General features: G+C 43.6%; 2 protein-coding genes across 4 annotated transcripts; one reads left to right on the top strand and one right to left on the bottom strand.

Annotated features, from left to right (window-relative positions):
- Positions 1-1,225: 1,225 nt before the first annotated feature.
- HMGB2 (high mobility group box 2) lies at positions 1,226-3,674 on the bottom strand. 2 transcript variants are annotated; one of them, XM_062493620.1, is made up of 5 exons: positions 3,503-3,674; positions 2,837-3,007; positions 2,524-2,669; positions 2,252-2,426; positions 1,226-1,766 (listed from the first exon to the last, which is right to left on the bottom strand). In XM_062493620.1, exons 1-5 carry the CDS (start codon positions 3,581-3,583, stop codon positions 1,611-1,613), a joined length of 729 nt encoding a protein of 242 aa, XP_062349604.1. In that variant the 5' UTR covers positions 3,584-3,674; the 3' UTR covers positions 1,226-1,610. The 2 variants fall into 2 exon arrangements, with proteins under 2 accessions (XP_062349604.1, XP_062349605.1); XM_062493621.1 differs by having other exon boundaries at positions 3,425-3,535.
- Positions 3,675-15,903: 12,229 nt separating this feature from the next.
- SAP30 (Sin3A associated protein 30) lies at positions 15,904-23,850 on the top strand. 2 transcript variants are annotated; one of them, XM_062493619.1, is made up of 5 exons: positions 15,906-16,218; positions 16,336-16,471; positions 17,783-17,905; positions 20,498-20,596; positions 22,603-23,850. In XM_062493619.1, the coding sequence occupies exons 1-5, from the start codon at positions 16,166-16,168 to the stop codon at positions 22,723-22,725; spliced, it is 534 nt and encodes a 177-aa protein (XP_062349603.1). In that variant the 5' UTR covers positions 15,906-16,165; the 3' UTR covers positions 22,726-23,850. The 2 variants fall into 2 exon arrangements, with proteins under 2 accessions (XP_062349602.1, XP_062349603.1); XM_062493618.1 differs by having other exon boundaries at positions 15,904-16,471.
- The last annotated feature ends 2,387 nt before the right edge of the window (positions 23,851-26,237 follow it).

Below are 26,237 nucleotides of genomic sequence, written 5' to 3'. Positions count from 1 at the left end.
TGTAAAACAGCAGCTAATCCTTCTGATGATACTTAAGTATCTCAGGGGCACCCTGGGGAGGAAAAAGCAACTCTGGGTTTCTAAGGCTCTCAAAAAATCAACACTTGCTCCAGTGTAAAAATGTTTGAATTACCTTTACAGTTACTTAATTTCCATGCTTACAAGAATATACAAAGTGTTTTTCTTAATCCTCTTGTTTCAGAAGGTGCTGTTATCTTTGACCTAGGAAGTGACATTTATTGTAATAAAGTCCTGAAAACACTTTTTATCTTGCACATATTACAATGATGGGACACAAACTTACTTCATGAGCTAATGGACAATAGGGAGGCATTTTAAACAATCTTGGAAGGCTGCCCTTTATATTACTTAATTTTTTAGACATTACACATTTCAGGGCTGGGCTTTCAAGGGCTAATAAAAGTTATTTCCTGGTATTTAGCTCAACAAATTAAACTTTAGCTAATTTAGTTTAGCTGTAGGATGTCAAATTCCCCAGTTGAAAATATTGTTAGGTATCTAGATTTAAGCCTTTATACATACTAAATTAAAAGTGAAAGCCAGGAAACAGTGTAACTATTGACACTGTTGCAACCATGAACAGGAATACACCAGGAGCACTTGTTCTTTACAAATGTCTTCTCTTTCTACAGGAATCTATTGGCATGTGCAGGGATAACATTCCAACATTTTTCATGCTGTTCTGAGACCTGTGTATTTTATGAGAAGCCACTAATATTGGAGCCAGGGGGAAGAGGGAAGGAGTAGCAACATCTGGGAAGGCATGCCTCTAACCACACATCTGTCTTACAGCCAAGGCCAGTGACCCTGGGCTCTGGAAGAGAAAGTTCCAAATATTCACTCATTATCAGCTACTATGCCAAAACAAAGACCTGTGTTTCAGCAATCTGGGGGAAAAAAGATAATCCAGGAGTAATTTCCCAAGAACTTGACTACTTAAGAGATTTTTTTTTTTCACCCACCAGGTAACACAGGCAAACTCTACCGCAAGGGAAGCATCAGTTTTAACTAATGGTAGTGGATGTGAGAGAGGAAATCAGTTAAAGGAATTTAAGTGGCAGCAAAAGCTCCAGGAGTCAACACCTAAGGGACTTGCCAGTTTTGCAGTAACAGCAAGAGCTCAAGAACACTGCACATTCCCACACAGGATTCCAGCATTCTGGGGGTGCCCAGTCTCTCAGAAACATCATGAATACAAAAAGAATAATGTACAACATTTTATTACAAAACTGTGAAAAAAGTAATACAATGCAACAAAATACTACAAAATATAACATCAGCTATTAAGCTACCTTTGTTTTACTTAGCTCAAAAGAAACACCTGGCTATCAGTCACTGAATTTCAATTAAACCATTAAATATGCAGAAACAGCACAAACATTCAACAACTGTTTTTTTCCAAACCGAACTGTAGCAGCCCTTGGCTACCGCTTACATTACAAATTGAAGTCTCCCTACAAAGAACCACATTACTTATACACAAATCTGTACAGATTTTTATACCGAAGCTAACAATGAGCTGCACTGGAGTTCACATTCTCAGCAAAATATTTGATTCTGAGCATAAATCTTTACAGCAGGACATTCATTTATTCTTCATCCTCATCTTCTTCCTCCTCTTCCTCCTCCTCTTCCTCTTCTTCCTCTTCCTCCTCTGGTTCTGCTTTCTTCTTAGATCCTGCAGGCCTACCTGGGCCCTTTTTTCCTGCATCACTCTTGCTCTTGGCACGATATGCTGCAATATCCTGCAAGAAAAATGCTGTTAAGTTGCTAGCAATTGAACACTGAAGACTAACTTGTACTGCTTTGGTATTTCAATACTACTGTACTGCATAGATCAGATACAGTGCATGCAAAAAAGCACAATTTCCACCTTGGGACTTCCATGCCTAAATGTTTAAGCAAAAGAACATGCAATGCAGACAGTTTTAAGAATTTTATGACCACTGTGCTTTGGAGTCTGACTCTATTTTATTTTAGCAAACAGGTGATCTGCTTTCTGGGAGTAAGGCATCCTATGAGTACAATCTCTAGACATGCAAAACCCACATCCAGGTTCACTGTAAGGGTTCCAGATACCTGCCCTGCCACACCTTTCCATGTCTTCTAAAGCCTGACAGAGATTGACATAAGCACTAAGAATTATAAGCCCCATGTAAACGGGGTGCAAGACACCCAAAGTCAGATATTTACAGTGAACTCCACAACTGTTTTATTACTTTTACTGTACCTTTTCATACTTCTCCTTTAGTTTTGCAGCCTTCTGTTCATATGGCTGTTTATCTTTGGCCGACTGTTCAGACCACATTTCACCTAATTTCTTTGCTGTATCTCCAATGGACAAGCCAGGGTGATCATTTTTGATTTTCGGACGGTGTTCAGAACAGAAAAGGAAGAACGCAGACCTACATCGAGAGACAGTGATTAAAGGTAAGTATCAAGCTATTAGAACTAACAAATACCTTTTTCTGTGTGGGAGGAAGGAGTCATAGAAACACTCACGGTGGTCTTTTAGGAGCGTTGGGATCCTTTTTCTTTCCCTTCTTCTCACCTTTGGGAGGAACATAGTTTTTCATCTCCCTGTCGTAACGAGCTTTGTCTCCTTTAGCCATTTCTTCAAACTTTCCTTTTTCCTTGCTTGACATTGTCTGTGGACAGACGGAGGGGAAAGAAGAGTCTGGATAAGATAAAGCAGCTACTGACCCACTAACGCCTAAGCAGCAGCTGCTACCAGGGATCTTTTCCCAGCAGCCCGGAGCAGGGGCGGGGGCTGGACCGGCGAGGGCTCAGCACGGCTTGGCCAGGCCCCGCTCACCTTCCACCGCTCCGAGCACTTCCGCGAGAACTCGGCGAAGTTGACGGACGAGTCCGGGTGCTTCTTCTTGTGCTCCTCGCGGCACGTCTGCACGAAGTAGGCGTACGAGGACATCTTGCCCCGCGGCTTATTGGGGTCGCCTTTGCCCATGGTGAGGTCGGCGGCGGGTCCCTGCGGGAGGAGTGGGTGGAGAGGGGGCGTGAGGCGGGGCCGCGCCTCAGGCCGTTCCCGCCTCTCCCCCCGCCGGCGCCTTCCCGCCCCAGCCCCTCTGCCCGTGCCCCCCCGCCGGGGTCGCGGCACCTTCCGCCGCCAGCGCCTCTGCCCGCCCCCCGCGGCGGCTGCGGCGGGCAGCCCGCCCGGCCCCGCCGCCCGTGCCCCAGCCCTCCCCGCCGGGGCCGGAGCCGCCGCCGCCGCCGCCCTCCCGCCTCCACCCGCCCGCCAGGAATCCTCCCCTCAGTCCCGGGCGTGCCGCTCGCCGCGGGAGCCCCTCGCTGCCTTTGGGCGCAGGAACGCCGCTGGCGTCCGCTCCTTCCCGCTCTCCCTCCGTCCCTCCGGGGCGCTCACGCTCCGCGGGTGCGCGGGCCTTGCCTGGCTGAGCGGAGCGGGCGGCGCGGGGCTCTGCTCCCTCAGGTGCTGCTGCCGAATGGTGCCCGGTCGCGCACTTACCGCCTCTTGTTTTCCGCGGCGCTGCCCGCCACAGCAACCCGACCCGCGGCTCCCGAGAACCCGCCCCCCGCCTCGCCCCATTGGCTACCGCGCCGGTTCAAACTGCCCGAAGCTCCGCCCCCTGGCGCAGAGGCCGGACGGGACTGGCCGTCTGCCACTCTGACGTCAACGGCCGAGCTGCTCCCGGGCTAGCTCGAATGCGAGGGGGTCGTTGTCGCTCATACCCGTTGGAACCGGTTGGGGTGAGGAGAGCGGGGGGGCGGGGCTGGGCGGAGCGCGCTGGGCGGCGATTGGGGGAGAGGGACGGTTTAAAAAACCGCGGGGGCCCTCGCCATTGGCCGGCGGGGGCCGAGGCTGTTCTGATTGGGCGGAGCGCGGGGGCTGCAGCGTGGTTTAAAAATACAAAGGGAGCGGGGCCGGCGGCGCGCTGGGCAGCGTGTGCAGGGAGCGCGGCGCGTCCCTCAGCTCGGCCTACGCTAGCTCGGCGCCGGCCGGGGCAGCAGCGCCGCCCTCTCTCTCCGTCCTTCCCTCCGTGGGGCGGGTCCTGTCGGGCAGCAGCCGCCGGCTGTAGAACTGGGCTGAAAGTTGGGTTTCGGCGCCCAAGCGAGCCCCGTTCCTGGGGACCCCAAGCTGGCCCGGCCCAACCCACCCCACCCCGCGGAAGCAGAGTGTCTGGTTAGTAGCGATCCGTGGGCAGAGAGCGCTCCTGCTCCTCTCCCAGGCTAGAGGGGTTTGGGAGAGCCCGGGGCTGCCTGCGGGAGGGGGTTATCCCGCTCAGAGAGGGGAAGGTGTCGGCTCCGAGCTCGGTGCTCTCTGTAAAGTTCCAGCTGCAGCAGTGGAAAGAAAAGCTGGGACCCCAATCTTGGTCGAGCTGAGGTTTTAGTGCAAACCATGCGGTTTGCTATTAATGCTTTCGAGTGTACCGCTAGCAGCAAATCGGGCCCGTTGGGTTTGGGAGAAAACGGAAGCTTCCATAGTCACTTATATCGCGATGTGACTCCAGACTACTTGATGCTGGTTTTGCTGACCTTGGTTTTCTTCTGTCTGATTATTTTCGTCCAATTCTCCACTTTGGGTAAATATTCTTAGTGAGCTGAGTGGTTTTTGACACTCTTGTTTTTTCAGGTGTAGTTCATAGCCTGGTGAAAAGAAGGCTATGACTTTGTTTACTGAAGATGCGATGCCTTCAGTAGAGCTTTAATTGTGCTAACCTTCCTTAATGGTAAGAAAAAACAAATCCCTAAGCTGTGTGAGAGCATCGAGTAGCTGAAGGTATGAGAGTGAGTGGTCAGTGTCTCGATCTCCAGCCTCCCCCATTCATAGTTGCTCAATATAAGAACTTACCAGGTACAGTTCTTCAAGCCTTTCTCCTTTCCCTTCTGACAAGTACAGGTTCACGTGGAACAGTTTGCTAATGTGGTAGTAAATATCTTATTTCATTTTAAGCTTTGTGTGTTTGCCCAAACTGCAACCCTAAAAGCCAAAATACACTACATAAGAGGGTAATTTGGAGGTAAATTGACAGAGCAACCCACAGATATGCATTCCCTGTGCAGATGTCAAAGCCTTTACAAGCCAGTTATCCAAAATCTTGTATCAGTTCACTTATGTGGCTATTGCTCCTGATAGTGTTTAGCATACAAATAGAGCATAGCCTTCCTTTTACCTTCTAAAATAAACATTTGCATGGGGAATGTTTCATGTTCTGGTTTGAGCTTGTTATTACAAGCTTGTATTCCACTGCTTCTCTGTAGCAAATTAATGTTCTCTGTTCTATGGTACCAAGTTCTATGTATGTCTGTGTATCCACTTGGCGGAGAGTTGTTCTGTCATGCAGCTTTAAAAATGCCTTTACTTCATATTTTATATGGAAAGCACTATTTTTTTTCATGAGTTAAGCTACCAGATGGGTCACTCATTTACTCTGTTGCAAACCACCTCTGTAGCACAGCTTCTTGTGTTTTCTAGTTAATAAAGCAATTTTGTAAAAGATGGTAGAGTTTTTCAATACTGGTGTGTACTGAGTAAGTGGTAGTACAACCATTGGTATCCGTGGTGTAAAAGCATTCCCTGCTTGCCAGACTGACCTACATACTCTGTCAGTTATTGGGGTGGGTGGGGGGGAAGCTTTAGGTAAGTTTATTAGCATTTTCACTCTTTTAACATTAATATAGCATTTTCATGGAAAAAAAATACTTTGGAACAGTCTTTGGAAATTTTATGATGTAATTGCAGTAAGGCTTCTGCTGTTGCATCTGTTTTTATATCTGCTCTAATAATATGAAGAAAAGGATTGTGGAAAAGCAGGTGGGGTGAGAGTGTAATTATTGCTATGGGAAAAAAAAAATGAGATCTGCATTTCAAATGATTTAATAAAATGTTTCAAGAAAGAAATTAGGATCTTTACATTTTCTTACCTGGAAAAGAAAACTTTTGTACACTTTACTAGATCCATAGAGTGTTACATCATGCTGTCTCATACAACACAGGGCACATAAGAAACTAAAGAGTTGTACTCCTTAACATCTGTCTGTCCTCCAACAAGGAAGGCAGTATTGAGACTTTTCCATGCTTGAACATGATAGTGGAAGCTTCCCACAGTAGTGCCAATGCTGAAAGCCCCACAGAAGAACAATGATGTTAGGAACTTGTTATTGCCAAAGATGTGCCTTCTTCCCAGCGCCCTCATACCTGAAAAAGTGCTTCTCTGCTTCCACAATAAGCTGTCACTGTTTTTCATTGAGTTACACTGTTCCTTTTCAGACAAAAACACAATTTCTATCTCCAGAGATTCAGTCACTGTTACTCCTCTGAAGCAGTGGTCTATACAATATTGACTTTGGTTGGTATGCATGGTTAATTTATTAACCACACGTCCATGACAGTTGTGGGGAAGAACCATAAACTCCAGGACCTGGATTTTACTTCAGTGTGAATAATTCTGCTCATGAAATGACTCTTAGGTTTTATAGCACCCTGGCTTTGAGGCCTTGAGTTTCTAATCTGCTCCACAATTTGGGGTGCTATTGTTAACTTGGTTTAATCTTCAGTAAACTGCAAGTGAGGAGAGATAAGCAATGAGGCTAGAAATGCTGGATGGAAGGCAGAGAAAAGACCGGATGGGTGAGACTGGGTTACGGAGCTGAGAAATGGATTTAAAGAGAAGTATGTCATGGACAACAAAAATGTGTGATGGGAGTGATACTGCTTTCTGTCATACTGTACCTCTTGGCTTCTGTGGGCTGCTTCTAGAGCTTTTCTGGATAGTGGTATGAGTGTGGACAATGCAAGGGAAGAAAGGAACAAAGGCCTTTATTTGAATTAAATCATCAGCAGATCCATTACAACAGATATTGTTCAGCAGAGGAGATTGCAAACTACAGTTGCATGACCTTAACTCTGACCAGACTTTCATTCTGGTGTAAGTGTATTTATGTAGTGATGCTGTCAATTTTAATTCAGTCAGTTGGATAAGGAAGCTCAACTGTCACTTCCCAGAAAGTCTCCTACTAGCCAAAATCATGTATGGAGTATGCCTTAATGTAGCCTAATGGCAGTAAAATTCTGCTTTAGAACATTATCACTCTTGATTGATAGGCAATCTCTTCTGGACTTGAAAAGTCAGTGAATGAATAATGAAAGTGAGGTAAAACTGCTCTTGGTTTTAATCAAACCAAACTTCACTAATAGGAATGGAAGATGTTGAAAGCAAGCAAACTTAGCTTTAATCAGCAGTTCTTTTTGTGACAGAAAAAAAAATTAAAATTCAAGACACAAAAAGCATTTAAGTAGGTCACTGCTTTGAAAACCCTTTTAATGTGAATTATGAAGTTTACAGACAGCAGCAATGTTTTAGGCCTATTTTTGTAAGCATCTCTCATTAGATATATGGTGGGAGCTTTAGGATGAAAAGCAAAAATCTTTTTTTTTGCTATTGCTTGCCTAAATTCAACACAACGCATTTTGTTGTAGTGTTTCAGTTATAAGCAGTTCTTTTCTTTGTACTTGGATAAAAACACATATAGATGCTGCTGCCTAAAAGTTTACAAAACTGGTATTTCTCTCAATATCTGAAAGAATGGCAGTTAAGATAATGTATTAGAAGTTCCTCAGCTTTTCTGGTGTTGTATAACATGTAAATAATATGTATGTTGTAAAAATGAAATATATTTACCCTTTAAACAGGGGTTTATTATGCGGGCCATCGTAAAGCCTGCATAACCAGTTAAGCAGCTCGTAGGCAAATGCAGCTGTGTTAGTTACACCAGCCTGGGTTAGTCTGAAAGCTCAGGAGATTAATTAGACTTTGTGCTGTGTACCCAATACCTAAAACAAAGGCAGCCTGCATGAGATGTGAGACGTGAGCTCTTCAGCTGTAGAGCAAAGGCTGAAACTGCAGTGGTCATATGTCAAGAAATAAATAAAACAAATCTCTTCTGGTATTGACACAGATAATATTAGGAACAATAGCAATTCCTGATCACATTAATTCTTACCTGAACTTTTTCAGTCTTAATTTGACAGTAACTTTTTTTTTTCTTGCATTGGATTTATAAGATTATACTTTTTTTTTTTTAAATACTTTTGCTCTTCTATTCACCTGGCTTTCACTCACTCTCTTGTTTACATTCAAAGTAATACTCATGCAACATTTTGCCCCAAAGATATTTAAAACTTTTCCTTGTTTTTCTATACTGCTAATCCCTTTCTACAGGTATGAGAAGAAATCAATTTGTCTTTACACAAGAAATAGTTTCACAGGCAACTTTGAGGGGCTCTAAAATGCAGATAGCCCATATTTACAGTAAGAATATGGTTTAAATGGGTAAAAAAAGTTTCTGTTCTTCTCTCCCCACTCCCAAACTCTTCCAGTAGTGGTGAACATTGGTACTTTGCCTGAAACATATACACAACTTACTCTTAAGAAATTAAATTTAACTGCCAATAAAATTGTTCTGTCTTTTGTGAATTGAGAACTTTATTTTCACCTTCTAAACTGTAAGACAAAGGGTTGAACTACCTCTGTCTCTGAGGTGTGAGGAGATCCAAAGAGGCAATAGTCACGGTGCAGCTTCTGAATAGTCATGTTTGACACTCGCTGCCAAAATGAAGTACATGTCAACCCATTGTGATGTACAAATATTGATACATTTCTACAGAACCAGAATGTTTTATTCATACCTTTGTCCAGTCTGAGGGACTGTTTTCTTCTGTGGTCATGTGGGCTAGAAACTTAAAATGAGGCTGAACCTTGCACTAGAATCTGTTTCCTAGGTCACTGCAGCTCTAAAGTTTCCTGGAAAAGAGAAAGAATAGTGGGAGTTGACAAGGCTCTGTGTCATGGGCTGCAAGAGGAAGGAGCCAGCAGAGATAAGCAGGTCTGGCTGGTAACAAACCAGGTATCTCTGTAGGCACTGTGATCTTCATCAACACTGGTCTTTGTCTTGCATCCAGGTAGTGGAAAGGCTTCAATTAATTTCAGTGGGTCTCATTAAACTCAAATGGGTCTCAAGTGTTGGTCGTGTGGCATGCATCCTGTGCCATTGTTAACGTAGACATTGCTGGGAGAATAATTTATTCTGTTACTTCTGGCAGCTAGTGGTATGATGTGTCACAAATGACCACAGGATACACAGGTGATCTGAGACTAGAAAGAAAATGCTTATGAAGTTTTGAAATTGATGATTGAATCAGCAGTCTCATTGTTAGTCATGGTTCCCCGTGGGATTTTCTGGCAACTGGTGATATAAATGTATCATTTCCTTACAGCACCCCATTGTGTACCCTACTCTATACTGCTAAAGAACTTTACAGTAACAGGGGAGGTTGTTTCACAGCTACTGTGCTACCAGAAAATGTAGCCCAAATTCTTGTGGGGAAAAAAAAACGAAACAATTTGAAGTTTGATAATAAACCTGTGGGCCAATGGTTAATCCTCATCATTTAGTATGACTGTATGTGAAGTTAAGTAGAAGCTCTCCCTAAGTACTGGCAGGGATAAGTGCCTGCTGCAAATAGAAAAAAAATCAGGGAGTAACACAGTTCTGCATTTGAAGAAATAAATACAGAAATTTCAAGTTGTTCCCTGTCAAAAATAGATTTGCTTTTTCAAAACTACGAAGAAACTAAATAGCAGCCCAAAACACCTCTCTTCCATTTTTTAAAGGTTGAAATCAAAAGTGTCTGTATCTGTAAGCTCTCAACTTCAATGTCAGCCTTTAAGAGAGAAACCACCTTGATGAGTACTCTCCAATTCTAAGGCTTGATCATGTGATATTTGTCACTACACTTTATACTACTAATTAGCATTTATATGATCTTAAATTATTGTAGTATGTACAAATACTCAAAGCAGAAAATTATTCTCATTTTCTAGTAGCTAAGGTTTACTTTGTAAAGATATGATTACTTTTTGAACAGATTTTCATTATGTACTTAGAAAGAAAGAAGTGAAAGTTATGAGGTAAAATATCTGTATTATTATTTTCCTAATTCTGACATAATTCACAAGATGATGTGAAATCCTTCTCCGGCAGTCACTTCTGGACAGAGGTAAGGATTTTTTTAGTGCCTGTGTATAGCTATAATAGCAAAGTTGGGTCTCATTTGTGGTATTTATAAAGTTAATAAATATTAATAACCAAATATTTGGATAAAGAAAAAACCAACACACCAACTTCTAAGCAGATATTTGTTTAAAATCTTTAATGTTAAAACTGAAGGGTGAGGGTCTCTTTTTAGTGTTCTGTGGTTTAGGGTATGTCCTTCAGCAATCAGAAATACCTTCACAACTGTAAGGGCTAGAAGCTTTGTCAGTATGAAAGCTGAGACTCTAAGATGATCTTTCAAGTAAAGAAGTTGAGGTTTGAGAGCATTTAAGATGAACAGCAATATCTAATAAAAAAGCAATGCTTTTGGTCAGCTGCTGTGCATTTAATGTGAATAACAGCAATAGGTGCTATTCAAACAGGAACGTAGTACACTTATCTGGTGGCTGTTTTTGTGACAAACTCTGCAAAACATTTTAGCTGATCCTCTTCCCATAATATTTCTCAGTTAAGGGTTTGTTATCAAGTAATATCAGCAAAAGCCAGCTGCAGTTCAGGACTATTGCTATGCTTGGGTTTGTTGGAGTATAGGCCTATCTATATCTCTTACCCAGAAGGAGCTCTGCAGGAGATCGGAAAAGCATTTAAACCCCAATCACACATGTAATTTTATTAATTTTATTTTTATAGAAGTGTCTGCATTAGTGTCAGACTATTTTGTTTTTACTAAGGGAATCCAAGTATCTAACTGATCGTTTGGTAGAAGAAGTGTTCACCTGCTCCCAAGAGGCACTTAAAACCTGCTGTTAACTTCAACAAGAGCTAAGTCAGACCTAGAGATGGTTATAACTGCACTGCAAAGACAAGGGCTCTCAAAGAGGCATTAGGGCTACAGAACTTTCCTATTTTCCTTTCTGTAAAACACATCTGTATCAGAAGGGGCCATGATGGTGTAACAGAGCCCTGTAATTTCCAGGATCCTCTGACAAAACTGTGAAGATGGTGTAGTATGTGTTATACAAAGCAAGAGGTTAAAGCCATTGTCAAACCTCAATTTCTATAACAATAAAACAGTGGCTTACAAAATGCGAGAATGTAGCACAGAGTATATACAGTGCTTTTTGTGGTCTCAAGAGTGCATTAGAGACCAGCAAAATTTACTGAAAAGATATGACAGTTTATCTTACAGGGAAAAAATCTGAGCAAGTTTTTGACGTAATTTCAAGGGATTGAAAAATAATTCTTAAGCAATATACTACATTGGTCTTTTTACTAGTAGTTACATTTTTATTGCATTGCACAAAATCTCTGGGGATGATACTTTTCCACAATACATTCCAGATAGCTGCCTTACATTTCTGAAGAGCATGAGTGATGATTTAGTGGGGTCTCTTTCTAACTGTGCGATCTCATACAATGTGAAACAAAATGTTAATCAAAGCAACCTGGATGAATAAGAGATCAGTGACTGTGAAACAAGCAGATGGAAGTGCACTTGGGCTAAGTGGAGGCTTCTGAGGAGGAGGAGGAGGAGGAGGGGTGTTGAAACTGAGGGGTACCTAAGGCAAAACTGGAGGTTGGCTTCTATGGTTTTGTGTGGTCGTGTTTGAGCTCTCTCTCCTAACTCCTTTAGTGTTTAAGTCCAGCAACAAACAATTTGTCAAGGACATTTAACAAAGAACTTAACATAATTTTTGCACATTATAATGATGCGTTCTAGCAGAAGATCCTTTGATGCTTCCTGTAACTAATGGCTTATTGTGAAAGAGAATTTGCACAAACCTTTAAGGGGATTGTATTACAAAACTTTAAAGCTTTTACAGTACATGGGTTTATCAGTTTTAAACCAAAATTATTCTTAATATAAAATGTGTCATTTTGGACCTTCTTTACTGCTTTGAATCTTTTAATAAAAGCATGTGTTATGTATCTCTTCCATTCATCTTGAGTTTCCATTGTACAAGGCTGGATACTTAAAAAAGAAAGACTGGCTTCAGCTGGCTTCAGACCTGGAAATAATTCTGGTTAAAGTTACTTTTTTTTTTTCCTATTACTGCACTTCTTGAGCCATATAGAGTAAGATCTATGTGTACTAATACAGATTAGGTTTTGTTATATAATTATCTGAAATTATATTTTAACTATCCTAGCCTAAAGCATGTAAAGAAGTAAAAAAAAATGCAGTCTGTAGGCAAGTTACAATATTCCTATGCTTTGGGTCTAAGATTTAACAAATTTGGACAATAAACTGGAAGCAGAAAAACAAGAGTAGCAGGTTTGGTAGTGGGAAAGGAAAATGAGATATTTAAAAAAATCAGAAAAATAAAAATAATAGCACTTGTTTCTGGTAAGGAAGGAGAGATTTGGTCACTGTTCTTTATCGCAGCCCATGAATACTTATTAAGTTGCTTTTTTATTAAAAGCACCAGGGTGTGTGGTAGAGTTTGCAGTATTTTTCAAGTGCTTTAAAGGAATCTTTTTTTCACTATAGTAGTTACAATACATAACAAATATAATATGTATTTGCTGAGCAAAATGTATACCAATAGTCTTCCTTATTCCTTTTTGCTAACAGGATAATGTCAGGTGCTGAACACAACTGCACTAATGTACCCTTGGACTTCAAATGAATGGTACCTGCTGGGGAAGGGAATCATCCTCTGCAGCTGAACTTTATGCCATGGAAATGCACACAAAGTTGCAAGCCACATTTATCTTCCAGGACTGATTACTGGTAGTGGGTTTGCAATGTGCTTGCAATACATCCAAGGTGATGTGTCTGATTATCATTCTTCTCTCTCAAATTACAAAATACATCAATCAAAAGCTAACAGGAGCTGGGACATATGGCATCTCAGAAGCACAGGCTGCTGGGCTCCCACCTGTGCCTGGCCTGTCTTGGTGCCAGGAGGGGCCACCGAGTCCTGCTGACTTCAGAGCCTGGGAGCTGTGAATTCAGAATTTTCGGGATGCTGTAGTTCCTGCTCTTTCTGCATGTCACTTACAAGTCATCCATGCTGTGTTCTTGGCACCCCCAAGGGATATAGATTACTGCTGCCTTCTGTACTGCTCAGCTCTGCTGTGAGTACTAGTGACATGTCATGTACTGGGTAGCTGGAGCTGCTGCTTCCTTTGAACTGATTTAATTTTTTGACGTTTAACCCATATATGGTTGCAGTGCTGCATGTTTTTGTTTATTTAAAATATGTCTCCATACATGCTTCATTTATATCTGAATACTTATGGTAGCCAGTACTAGAGTTTGACAACATAGTCCACAGTGATTTTTCCTTTTATTTCACGTAGCCCAAGCTTCATGAAAGTTTGCAAATCCATTTTGCAGTAAGCTTCATACTGTCTGATAAGCCCATGTAGCTGCAAGCTCTTTGTATTTTTCATCCCACGTGTGATGCATGATGAAAAGTGACATGATTTCTTTGTTACTTTAAGCAGGCGTTCATACCAAATGAGGTGTCATCCCCTGTCACATGGTCCTGCCCTTCTGCTGCACCATCCTGTGTGCTGGGGCATCCTGCAACTGAGCGGGAATGCAGACCAGGATTAAATCTAAGTGATTTTTCGTGTTGCTAGTCTAGTTGTAACCCGATAAGAGTTTGCTGTGCAGCCACAGTAAGGTTTTTATGGGCACAAAGCACGGGGCACAGGTGTGAAAATGAACAGCTTACAGCAGAAGCAGAACTATCTTTCTAAGTCCCACAACTCTCTTATCATGACCTAATCATGAAACTATGATACTACTTTACCTGAAATTACGCTTATAAATTAGCAGTTTTGGCAAGCACGGCTGGGTAACATAATCAGGCTTTTAAGTGCTCCCAAACTGTTCCCCAACAAAGAGGATCAGAAACATTTAAAATGCACAAATGATCTTTCCATTAAACCAAACAACAGCAACCAGACCCGGACTGACATATTTTATGCTTACAGTAAGGTCAAATCCATGGGAAAAAAAAAAAAAAAAAACCAAAAACAAAACAACAACCCCAAAACAAACCAAAAAACCCCTTAAAAGACATAGTCTGAGAGTCTAGAAATTGCTATACATGACCCAGATTTCCACTGAAGAATTCCTGGAACTCACCATTGTCCCACTTTTCCCAGATCATGCTTCCTATATTTTCAAATTTTAAGGTCTGCTGTGATTGTTATGGGCGTTTTGTTCTTTTTTATCTTAACATGATTACAACTTTCGAAAATTTGAAATCACAAGAAACTGAAAAAGTGAGTTAAACCTTTGCCGCTTGAGATTGCTCAGCAGCCGAGTGTGGAACTAAACCTAGGCATTATACAGTATTCAGCCTAGCTGATAACAAAGCAGGCTTCAGTATTTTTCCAACTCTCCTCCTATTCCCCTCACTAATCACTGAGACGTGCCTCGCGGATAACTGCTGTGACTTTATGCTCAGTTTAGCTTCAGTTACTGTATCCTTCATTCAATTGCGACAGTGGGACCGACCCTCGTTCTCTAATACCAGGTTGCGCAATCAGATTAAGGAGCCATCTGCAGCACAAACTGAAACTGCTCTATAATCGTGTTCCCGGCTCACGCAGAACTTTGTCTTACGCAGGATCTGTGTCTCCTTGAATTATTCACCAGCCTCCCTGCTACTCCTCTCCTTCTTCAAGCTGGAAGCGCACAGCAAGCGATACGGTCAAATATTTCAGCGATTAAATCATTGCGCTTTGAGCACGCTCAGCTCAGATGCCGTTTCTGAGATTTAAAGGAATACTTGCGGTAGTTCAAAGGGAAAGCAAAACCTCTCCTTTCCTTGCGCTCCTTTGAATGTGCTTGAAAGGACAGTAGATCAGAGCTTGCTGCTTTTGCCACTCTGCTGTCAACAGCTGAACTGTTAAATGATTTAATGCTAACGCATCTTTTATATAGCTTTATAAAGCCTCAAAACTAAAAATACCTGCGTTTGTCAAGTATTTTCAGTGTCTATTTTACCTAGTCGTGTGCCCAGCAAGGTCTTGGTACATCATTAGGGAAAATAATTCTGCGTTCTTAAGTCGTTTCTGTTGTCACCTTCGCTAACAAAAGTCATTTTAAATGACAAAACTGAGATCTCGCACTGTTAAATCGCCTTTTTCTTCAGAGGGCTTTGCTACAAGAACGCGGGACAGAACCCTGACTACGTGTGTTGTAAAAGCAGCTCTAACAAAGGCCGGAGCCTCGTTTGTTTTCTGCCGAGAGACACACAGCCGGCGGCTGCGCTGCGGCTCCCGCGGTGCTCCCTCCCGCAGGCGGAGGGGCCAGGAGCGCCCGGACAGAGCCCGCCCGGCCGGCGGGAGCCGCTGCCGGCCATGGCCGACAGTAAGCGGGAAAGAAAGGAGGCGGCGAGGCAGGGAGGGGAGAGGCTAAGACGGAAGGCGGGAGATAAGACTATCCGGAACGAGCAGCCCGAGCAGCGCCGGCTTCGGCTAAAACCCTGGAGCGAGAACAAGTGAACGGGGGAAGCTGCTGCGGCACAGCGAGACGCCCTTTCACAGCCGACGGCGGAGCCGCCGGGGAGGCGCAGGAAGGGGGGAGAAGAGGCTGACGCACGGGGCTGTTTAAAGGTGGGCTAAGCCGCTGCCGCCGCTCCGGCCCGGCGGGCCCGGCCTCCAGCGGAAAGGGAAAGGGAGCGGAGCGGAAAAAAAGAAGCGGAGGCTGCCGCAGCGCATCCCGCCGCCGCGCGGGGCCCCGGGCGCTGCGACCGCGCCGGCCGGGGCAGGAACTGCGCTTCCCGTGGGGCCGCGCGCGGCAGCCGGCATGCGCGGCGGGCGGGGCGGGGCGGGGCGGGGCGGGGCGGCGGGGCAGGTTGCTGTTGTTACATAGGAAACAGCTGAAGAGTCTCCACATGACAGGGGGCGAAGGAGGAAGTGGGGTGGCCGGCGGGGCTCCGCCGCTCCGGTAGTCGCGGGGCTCGGCTGGCGGGGAGAGTCCTTTCCGCAACGCGTGGGCTGGCCGCCCTCGAGGGCAGACTTGTGCGCTGGTTCCGCCGCTGAAGGGAGGCAGGCAGGGAGCGGGGGAGCCCCCCGCCGGGCCGCGGCGCCTCGCCGGGGAAGTTTGGTGCGGGGCGGGATCCCGCCGGCCGTGGCGGTGGCGCCGGGTATGAACGGCTTCGCCCCCGAGGAGGTGACCCCGCGCGGGCCAGACCCCACCGCCGCCGCGGCGGTGGTGGGCAATGCGGGCTCCGCCGTGGAGGTGCCGCCGCAGCCGGCGCCGCCGGGGCTGGGTCCGGCCGCCGCCGCGGGCTCGGCGGGCGGCGGGTGCGCGGGCGGCCCCGGGGCCGGGCAGCTGTGCTGCCTGCGGGAGGAGGGGGAGCGATGCGGCCGCGCCGCCGGCAACGCCAGCTTCAGCAAACGCATCCAGAAGAGCATTTCGCAGAAGAAGGTGAAGATCGAGCTGGACAAGAGCGTAAGTCCGCGAGGGGAGGACGCGGCGGGGCGGGCGGACAAAAGCGGCCGGTAGGTCGCTGCATCTGCGTCGTAGTTGGCTGGGGGACTTTTAATCAAGTTTAGTGGGGGAGGAGGGGTGTTTGGCGGCGGGGAAGTGTTCGTGCTCCCTTCCCACTTCTCCGTAGCACCGCCGAGTTTGGCTGGCGCGGCAGGAGCACTGCCTCAAAGTCCCTGCGGGCGGGGGGGGGGCAGCGCCCGCCTTTCCTGCCTGCTCCCGGGGTCCCCTCTAGCGCCGAGAGCCTGGGCATCGGTCGCGCGTGCCCCCGTGTAGCCGGAGCGGGGTGAGCGCGGCCGGGAAGCGCCGCCGCTCGCCGGAGCGGAGCGGAGCCTGCATGGCTCCCGGCGCGCTAGTTTGTCTGTGTTGCTGGCGAGGGCCGCGCTCGCTGCCCCGCCTCGTGTTGCAGCGCCGCACGTCTCCCGTGCCGCTTTATCTTCCGCTCGGCAGCCATCGGGCCCCGCGCGGCTCGGCTCGGCTCGGCTCGGCACGGCACGGCACGGCCGGGCAGAGCGGGCGCCGGCCGCCTTCCAGCGGGGTGGCATGCCCGGGAGCCGGGAGCACGTCCGCCCCCGGCGGGGCAGGGCGGGCTACAGCGTGGGGCTGCCGGCGGGAGAGCCCCGGGCCGGGGCTGAGTCCGCCCCGAGGGACCCCGGCCCGGCTCTGCAGCACGGTCCTTAGCGCTGCCCCGTGCTCTCGTCTGCCCTTAAAGCGCGCCGACCTGGGGATCACGGGCTGGTACGCGCTGACATCTCCCAAGGCGTGCAGATCCCCACGAAAGGGAAACTTGTTAGAAAGAAAGTAAAAATAAGTGTGTTGCGTGACCACGCCGGGTAGCGGAAGTAAAACGAGGAGGGGAGGATATAGCTGGGGATACGAGAGCCGTCTCTTAGCGCTGCAGAGAACACTGAAAGCTTGTTTTGTTTGCGTGCTGGCCGGCCCCCGCGGTGCGGTGCGGTGCGCGGCCGGAGGGAGGCAGGGAAGGAGGGAGGGAGGCAGGGAAGGAGGGAGGGAGGGAGGGAGGGTTGTGCTGCGTGGCTCCGCCGCCTGGCACTGCTGCATCGGCCCATTGCAGCATTTCGGCGAGCTCGGGGCCCAGCCGGTGGCAGGGAGCTGCAGCGCAGCACACTGTCCATTTAGAAGAAGCCAGTAGAAAAGCTTCCTCAACCCGGTTAATGTGGCTGTGAGTACTTAAGGGTTGTGTATCTACGTGCACTTTAGTCTGGGAGATACACTCCACGGGTTTGATCGAAACACGCCGTTTTATTCTTCTAGGCAAGACATCTGTACATTTGCGACTTCCACAAAAATTTAATTCAGAGTGTGAGAAATAGAAGAAAGAGGAAAGGCAGCGATGATGATGGTGACTCACCAGTGCAAGACATCGACACTCCAGAGGTAGCTAAAATAGTTGATTTTTTTTTTTTCCGAGTTGCTGTGTCAAGCCTCTTAATGATACCGAGTTTGCGCCGTTACAGCTTACCTTACATGTGGGTAAGGGAAGATTCTTGATTTGCAGTGTTCTTAATATAACAGAATTTAACTGAATTTTGTGGGATGTGTTCTGATTAAATGGTGCAGAGTACAATGAACAAGAGTCTCTATTTTTAAGTGTCTGATGGTTCTCTCAGAAATCTGTTTTCAGCTTCCTCTCCTCCTTAGTGCTTTGCCACATACCATCGAACTCTTATCTTTTGCAGGGAGCTGACAACCTGAAAAGAATTGCACATAGTGCTTGGGATATAAATGCTTCTCTGTCCTGTCTCTCCAAACCTTTCTTTTGTGCTAAATGTATTGCAGATGGCTCTTGGCAATTAGTCCATTGCATTAAGTCACTATAAACACTGAGAGTTTAATGATGGTAGCTTTGTTTCTGCCCCACTGGGGGGGGAGTGGGGGGGAAGAGCCATTTGGGGAGCTCTGGTATGAAAGAGTGGAGAGAAAAATACGGTGTTTTTTCAACCTGTTTTCTCCACTACACACTAGTGAAATGTGACCCATTAAAATAAGGGAACTAAAGCGTTCAACTTTTTTCATAGTGTAATGGGTTGGTCTTGAACATAAGGCTCTCTTTTTCTTATACCTGCTGTGGGTTATTTCTGCTACAACGTTGCTTAGCAGGTGCTCCACAGTGTGTTAATTTTCAGCAGAGGCTGTGATGCCTGTAGTCCCTTCTGAGAGGGATTGTTAAAGCATTCTTCAGAAATTGCTCTGTAAATGTTAATTTAATGGCGTCCTTATGGTCAGCATCTGCAGATAACAGCAAGTGAGTGAGGAAACTTTGTGCAGGAATCTGCCTTTAGGCATGAGGCTCCAGTCTGAAGGCTCTGGCTAAGAGGATTTTAAGAGATTGAAAATAGTTTGATGCTGGGTGGTGTTGTCTGTCTGTTATATACCTGGGATTGTTTCTTGGAAAGTTTCTGTCTAAAGCTAGTGCTGTGAGTGACTTCAGGTAGCTCTCTGACACTGTGTAATTGCAGCTCTCCTGGAAGCCTATTTTGTTTTCTTATGCCAGGATTATAAAACACGTCACAACTGATGGATGTCTCCAGAACAAGAAAATAAGCTTTTTTTTCTTAACAGTATTATTACAAAAAAGAAAACTGGGAACTGTTTTTGAGGAGTGTCAGCTGGCTGTTTGGACAAGGGTAGTACATTCATTCCTCGTAATTACTGCATGCCTTAGATACTTGTTTGCCCTTTACCACCTTTGTTTTCAATTATTACTCAGTTTGCTAAGGAAAAAAAAGGTATCATTCTTCTGAAGAGCTGTAAGGCTGTTTCCATCTCAGTCATGACCATCTTTACTGATTGGAAATTATTCCTGCAGGAGGAAAAGAAACTCCTGCTGTACTTGTGGCCTCTGGGGCTTGGTGAAAAGCTACTGCTCCTCCTTTGCTTTATGCTACAAGGGTGGCATTCCCACTGTGACTTGCGAAGTGGAATTTAATGCCATGTAAACTATAGAAACACCAAAGGATACCATTCTTTATCATGCAAGCTGGCCTCACTTCAAGTCTGGCCAGGTTGCCAAGTGTGCAGTAGCACTGCTGTTTTAAGTGTTCTGCAGTGAGGCTGTTAAATTAATTTAAAGCAAAAGTGAATGCCTTCATCAATCTTCAATGCAGTGGGTTTGGAGAATACTATTGTAATTGAACTGACCTAACAGAATTTCTCATTCAGCCTGCTTTCTGAGCTTGCTCTCCCACTCAGTCTTCTGATTAAGCTCACTTAGGTTGTCAGGGAGGATGGGAGGGTAAGCTGTTGCTGGGAGAAGTGACCGATCAGAGTACATAGGATTCAAAACTGACGGAGTACTGGATTAAGGCTGTGTATTTGTATCCCTGAGAGGACTTTGTGTAATTCTTTCAGCTGTTGACTGACACTGAGAAAGGGTTTTGGACATTTATGCCCATGCACATGACTCCTGCATTTTGCTTGTGTAGCAGGGATATGTTTGGAGGACAAGAGCAGTTGTTTTATCACCTCAGGCCATGAATGCTTGTGCCCTAGACTTTGTCCTGATTCTAATATGTGCTCTTTCATGGTGCAGATGTCCTGTGTCTTGTATGTAATCTACATAAGATTTAATGGCTGAAATCGCAATATAGGAGCCTCCTTTGAATCAGCATCTTCATAGATGTTATATGGAAGTTGCTGTTGGGCTTTGTGTTACCATACTGGAACTCAGAAGCAAACAAAAAACCCAGAATGGATGAAAGTGCAATTGTGAGTTCAAAACACTGTCCACTGCTAAAGGGAGATAGAGGCATACTCAGTAACAACAAAATGCTCTTAAACTGAGCAGGGCTATTTTCGTTTCTGCTGGAAGGTTTGTTTTTTTTTTTTTTTGTCAAAATATCTGCTGAGCTGTTTACACTTGCATGTCTGTGAGTTTCCAAAATGTTTTTGTGAGGCAAACTGTTAATGACTGAATTTTTTTCAGTTGTATTAGATTGTTTTCTTCCCCTTCCCCCTCTTTTCTTCTAGGTTGATTTATATCAGTTACAAGTAAACACACTTCGAAGGTACAAAAGACACTTCAAGCTACAGACCAGACCGGGACTTAACAAAGCACAGCTTGTTGAAGTATGTATGAGTGTTTCCCATAATAGAAAATGCAAGTTGCTGTGGCATGTGGTTTTCTATACACTGTGATCCTTGCATAAAATGCCTATATAATCTGGATTTTAGAAGAACAAAAGAGAGCTGCTTATCTAGCTTCCTTCATTGGCCACAGCTCCTGAGCCAAGTAAATGAAAAGTAAAAGCTCTTTCCGGAGGAGGGACTCTTAACTTCCAAAAGGAGTGTGTGCTGCTTAAAAACACAGTATTTAGCTGGAACAGTAATATCTTCGTGCCCCTGTATATCATAGAATCATGGACTTATTCTGTTTGTGCATCAATCACAGATGCACCTGAAATATCCTGTTGAAAAGAACTAGAAACTGAGAGGTGTCAGTGATGTTCTGGTGAGGTTCAGACTTTTCTTTAAAAAGCTAGTTACTGCAACTATAGGTTTCTGTATATGTAAAGTACAGAAACCTGAAAAAACATACTTCTATTGATAATGAATTCTATTAAAATCACTGGAATATGCTGTCAGAAGACTGGATTTTTTTTAATTTACTGTTTCTAAAAGTGCTGAAGCTCCATGTCAGTACAGCTTCACTTCTCATGAGTGCAATTTTAAAGGAATTCTTTAGAGCTGCAAAGGTGCAGTCACAGAATATTGATGTAAATAAGTGGAAGAGCTGGTGATCTTTAACAGGAAGGTATAGCTACTTATTTTTGGCTTTTGTGCAGTGATACATTCAGCTGTATTTAAGTGCAGACACTGTTTTCATCTTTCCTTAATCTGTGTGAATTAAAAGCAAGACTCTTAAAGAAATGGTTGATTTCAAGGCTGAACTGTAAAAGATGAGTACTGCTGCCACTAAGAGTAAGAATGTAAAATTAGTCTTCCATTTTCTTATAAGTAGGTTAGCTCTTGAATTAGTAGGACTGTGATTTGAAAAAGCACAAGCAGTTTTTGTTCTGCAAAATTGGTCTTTTGAAGGGTCTGCTTTAGGTAGATGGATACCTAAAGGATATGATACTTGCACTAGGTTATTCCAATGTTGTATGGTGTGCATGGGCAAAGCTGCTTCTGCCACACACTTGATTTGACTGACCTGCAGGTATTAGTGAGCCACAGCCACAGAGATTCCTTAATATGCAGTATATTTGTTCCCTTGTAATCTGTCCTAACATACCATGGACATTGCTCTAGCTGTTACTGAAAATTCACTTCAAAAACTGCTTCTGTGTGAATGCTTTTGGGGTAGAGTTTAGAAAACTTCCTAACTGTTTAGTTAGGCTAAACATTTATTCTTATATATCCTGTGGTGCTTAAGTGAGCAGTCCCATGCTTTTCACTTCAAAATTTTAATCTACCAGTCTCTCAAAAAAACAGAGAACAGACTCAGTTACAATATTTTGCAACCTTCTTTTAAAGCTGGTGTTCATTTTGATGAAGGGAAAGACTGTCAAAATGACAAGTGATTAAAGAACTGCTTATAGATTGTCATATTTCAGTGGTTACAGCATGGTGAATTTTCATTGATAGCTCTATTTTGGAGACCTGAATGTTCAGTTATAGTTCTTTGATAATGTTTGTGTTGTGTTTGATGTTTCTGTATGTGATTTGATGCAGGCACCACCTTCCAAGCTGAGTGGAGAGCAGTAGCCTCTCATAACTGTGCTGTCACTGTTGATATTCTGTAGTCATTATGTCTTATATTCAAGCTTTAACTCATCAGATGCAAGTATAGTCTCATGATTGTTCTGATACCTTTGAAGGGTTTTTTTTCCCCTGAAAAATCAGTCACTTTTTACTTTGGAAATAAGGGGCACAATCTGCTCACAGTTATCAGTAAAATGCTTCATGTTTACCATTCTATGACTACTAAAGACTTCTGAAGAGAGGCAACATTTCCTTTTTTTGTGAGCTTCTTAATCAATCTTTTAAGCTTTAATGTACTATATTTAAATTTGAATCTTAAGTTTTTGCACGTAAGAATGATTATTTAATTTCCTTGCATTCTTCCTTTATAGATAATTGGCTGCCATTTTAGAACAATTCCAGTGAATGAAAAGGACACCTTAACATACTTCATCTACTCAGTGAAGAATGACAAGAACAAAGCAGATCTAAAGATGGATAGTGGGGTTCATTAGGCAGAAAAGCTTGGGACTGAGGCTTGGGCTGCAAATCAAAAGACTGAGGTTTTGTTGATATGCAAAAGCTTTCTTTGTAACTTTTTCTCCTGAGAGAGTTTGTCTGTTTTATTTTTCATAACCTTGCTGATCTGTTTTGAAAACCATCTCTTATGAAACAAATTTCCTCAGCAAAAGTATTTTAAATAAATATCACTGATATTGTTGCTCAAATGGGTGTGTCTGTAATTTTAATGAGTTGGACTTGATCCTGACAGGTCCCATCCAGCTCAGCATATTCTGTGATTCTATGATACTTGTACCTAATAGCTAAGCTTTGATGAACTATGTAATAATATTAAAATATTTTTCAATTAAAATGTGCCAAGGATATATTTATAAATGTACCTCAAGTGCTCAGATGCAATGCCTTTAAAAAAAAAAAGCTGTAGCAGACTTGATAATGGGTTATTTTTCCCTAAGGTAAAAGGCTTTAAGTGTCAGTTCTGTTCTTAGCTTGGCAGAAATGCCTGAGTAACACTTTTTTGTTTTTTCCCCTTTGGAAACAAGAATTGGAGGATTTTCTGATTTGTTTGTTCATTTTGTCATTGCTGAGATACGTGCTTCCAAGCACTGAGGCCTTCCTGCTCCTATGTTAAAATGGAAAAAAAATGTAGCTCTTGAATTTCAAAGCTGTAAGTACAGATGAAGAGACTGCTGCAGCTTTCTGTGCTGAGAAATCCTTCGATTCGGTAAGAAATCCTTTACCTGCTGACTTCTCCATTTGTCTGCATGGACTGCTCTAAGAACTTAATTGGAGAATGAGAGTCAAGCCTATGTGGGGTCAATGCAGTCTCTTCTAACAGGCACACTGTTTCTTTTTCATTGCATGGATTAGCTCAGCCCTGTTTAAAAGAACAGCTGTATCTCAGTAAACCCAAAACTGATGGTAACTTATGGAAAATAATATCCAACAATACTTAGGCTTTTAACTGATTGTCTTAGACAATTCTGATGTTGAAGATGGTATTATGAGTGACTCCTTGTATTGTCAACTATTGTGCCAGTCTACATGTGTGGTGTGTAGAATATGATTTCTTTCTGCTTAAAGCTGTGCACATAAGATGAATAAAAAACTGAGGGAAAATTGTTTCATCTTAAAGCTGAGGGGGACATGGCTTCAGCTTGTTCAGAGAGCATTCTTTGCAACTCCTAAGCTTATCAGATGTTGATAAGGTTTTTCTTAATTTGGGAAAAATGAGAAAGCAGTATGTCTGTGGTCTAATCTGCTTGATGTTAATCTTTAGAGTTTTCTCTTTTTAAATTACTACTCTGCTGTAGTAATGCTTCACTTTGCTTTTTTTGACCTGGGGTGCTTGCATAGCACTGAATGATGATAAACCCTACCCTCAAACTGGCTGTCTTCCCAGTATCTCTCAGTGGTATGATTCCTTTCACTTTTACTGCTTTATGTATTTCCACAATACAGTTCTGTAGTGCTGGCCTAAGTTCAAGAGAGTGATCTCTAGCTAGTGACAGCTAAAATTGGTGCTCCTTTGAAGGTATGTTTTCATGCCCATTTCACTACAGGGACTGTCAATTTGTTTACTAAATGTTCTTCGCACACATTCAAGCTTCTTGCCTTCAAAGTGTGAGTGGCATAAAAAGCCAGGGAACCTAGTAATGGATAGGACATCCGAAGGATAAAGATGTTTTTTTTCTGATTGCATAACAGAGTTGAATGTTGTCAAACCTAGGCCTGGCAGGACCTGTAGAAGAAGCTGTATGAGGGAAGGAGACTGCAAAAAGAAACAAAAGCAAGTTTCTATGGGAAGTCGGTCTTAAAGTAGTAGCTTAAGGGACCCTATCTTGCTGCATGTGGAAAGCAGCAGTTTTTCTCTAGTGGCTTGTGGATTTTCCAGGAGCCATGGAAGACAGGTAACTGAAGGCCACCAACTTTGGTACCCAGCTTTGTATCTGCCTTATTTGTTTTGCTATGGCTGCTTTGCAAAGCTGTGAATGCCAGGCATATCCAACATGATTCTTGTAGAAACTAGATGGCACAAACACCAGAAGTTAACATACCCTAGATGCTTGTGGAGGACTTCACACAAGAGCACATACCAAAAGGTTTTTTTTCGCAGAGCACTGACTTTGGGTATTTTCACTGGGTTGCCAGATTTATTTGGTTTATATTACTATCAATTATTTGGTAGGAAGCCCAAATTAATTTGGTTGAATAATTCTACAGACAAAAGCCTGGTGACACAAGCTGTTTAAGTCAGTAGGGCAAAAATAGTGCACACAGATTTACTTGATACATTTATTGGTTGTGTGTAATCACCCCCTCACCCAGTATCCAAGCAGTTTACTAACAAGAAGAAAAACAGTCATGGTGATATTTCATACTGACACGTGAAGTAGGCATGGTAAACAGTTAGGTGAAGAGTGCGTTTTTTGAGGAGAGAAGACTGCATAGCTCCTCAGTACTGCACACTTTCCATGTGACTGACTTGATAGATAAAGAGTTTTATATGTGTAAGGCAGCAAGTCAGGCTTGCTGCCTGTAAGTGGCTTTTTCAGGTGACTGCTTAAAATTACGTGGTCACCTCTCAACACCTGCCAATATAGATGGCCATATAACAGAAAAATGGTCAAAAAATTTGTGTCTCTTTGTATCTATCTCAGATAACAATACCTCTTGAATATTAAGATGATTATCTATGTGTTTTCTGTACCTTTGCCTTACAGGGCTAGCCTAAAAAAGCCAGCATTTTAACTTAATTTTGGGATACTGTATTTCAAATAGAGCTTTATTTAAAAATCTGTTGTTCTAATATTTTTTTAATGTTGAATGCTGAGATTAAGCAATTTAAGGGTTTAGAGATTGCATAGTCAAGGCAGGTGACCAGTTAGGCATGTGTGCTTTAGCACTGTTAATGTCAATTTTTACTGTTATTTTTATTCCAGTGAAATACTTTCAAATATGGAAATGCATGCCTTTTGTATGTGCATGTATTTTAAAATGCCTAAACAGAACATGGGAGCCTCTCTTCAGAAATGCCAAGGACTGAGTGGCTTCAGCTTAAAATGGCATTAAAAATGTGATGGAATAATGGAATAGGAAGCTGCACTGCCATAAGTTGCTCTGAGAGTCATGTTCCTAACAACATAAAGGCTTAGGCTTGAAGTTTGTTTGTCTAAACTAGCTAAGGATATTGTGCTGAGTAAGAAGTGTTAAGCTTTTTGCTGGGGAATGCATACTAGGGTACATTAAGAGCTTGTACATTCTGTTAAACAGTGGAAATGGCTTTATGGAAATTAGCTAACAGATTTGAAAAGAAAACTTCTTATGTATTTCATATTCCATAAAGGCATAGAAAGGAAATTCTTTCCATGGTGGAAAGTGAGGCAGTGACTTGTAGTTAGAAAGAAAGGGGGTTTTTTTGTTGGTGGTAGTTTTGTTTTTCCCCTTGAAAACATTATTACATGATCGTAGAATCATGTCTGTTATCTTCATTTGTAGACTTGAA

Source organism: Cinclus cinclus, chromosome 5 (genome assembly GCF_963662255.1).
Source record: "Cinclus cinclus chromosome 5, bCinCin1.1, whole genome shotgun sequence".
Lineage (NCBI taxonomy): Eukaryota > Metazoa > Chordata > Aves > Passeriformes > Cinclidae > Cinclus > Cinclus cinclus.
The sequence above is the reverse complement of the archived record's forward strand: the minus strand, read 5'-3'. Positions and strand labels throughout refer to the sequence as shown.

Excerpts from the sequence above, each read along its gene's own strand:
- HMGB2 (XM_062493620.1), bottom strand. The coding sequence starts at position 3,583 with ATGGGGCGAGGCGGGGGGCGGGTTCTCGGGAGCCGCGGGTCGGGTTGC. Across the intron at positions 3,008-3,502 it reads GCCGCGGAAAACAAGAGGCG|GGACCCGCCGCCGACCTCAC; the intron begins GTAAGTGCGCGA and ends CTCCTCCCGCAG. Across the intron at positions 1,767-2,251 it reads TAAAGGAGAAGTATGAAAAG|GATATTGCAGCATATCGTGC; the intron begins GTACAGTAAAAG and ends TTTTTCTTGCAG.
- SAP30 (XM_062493618.1), top strand. The coding sequence starts at position 16,166 with ATGAACGGCTTCGCCCCCGAGGAGGTGACCCCGCGCGGGCCAGACCCC. Across the intron at positions 17,906-20,497 it reads AAGACATCGACACTCCAGAG|GTTGATTTATATCAGTTACA; the intron begins GTAGCTAAAATA and ends CTTTTCTTCTAG. Across the intron at positions 20,597-22,602 it reads ACAAAGCACAGCTTGTTGAA|ATAATTGGCTGCCATTTTAG; the intron begins GTATGTATGAGT and ends CTTCCTTTATAG.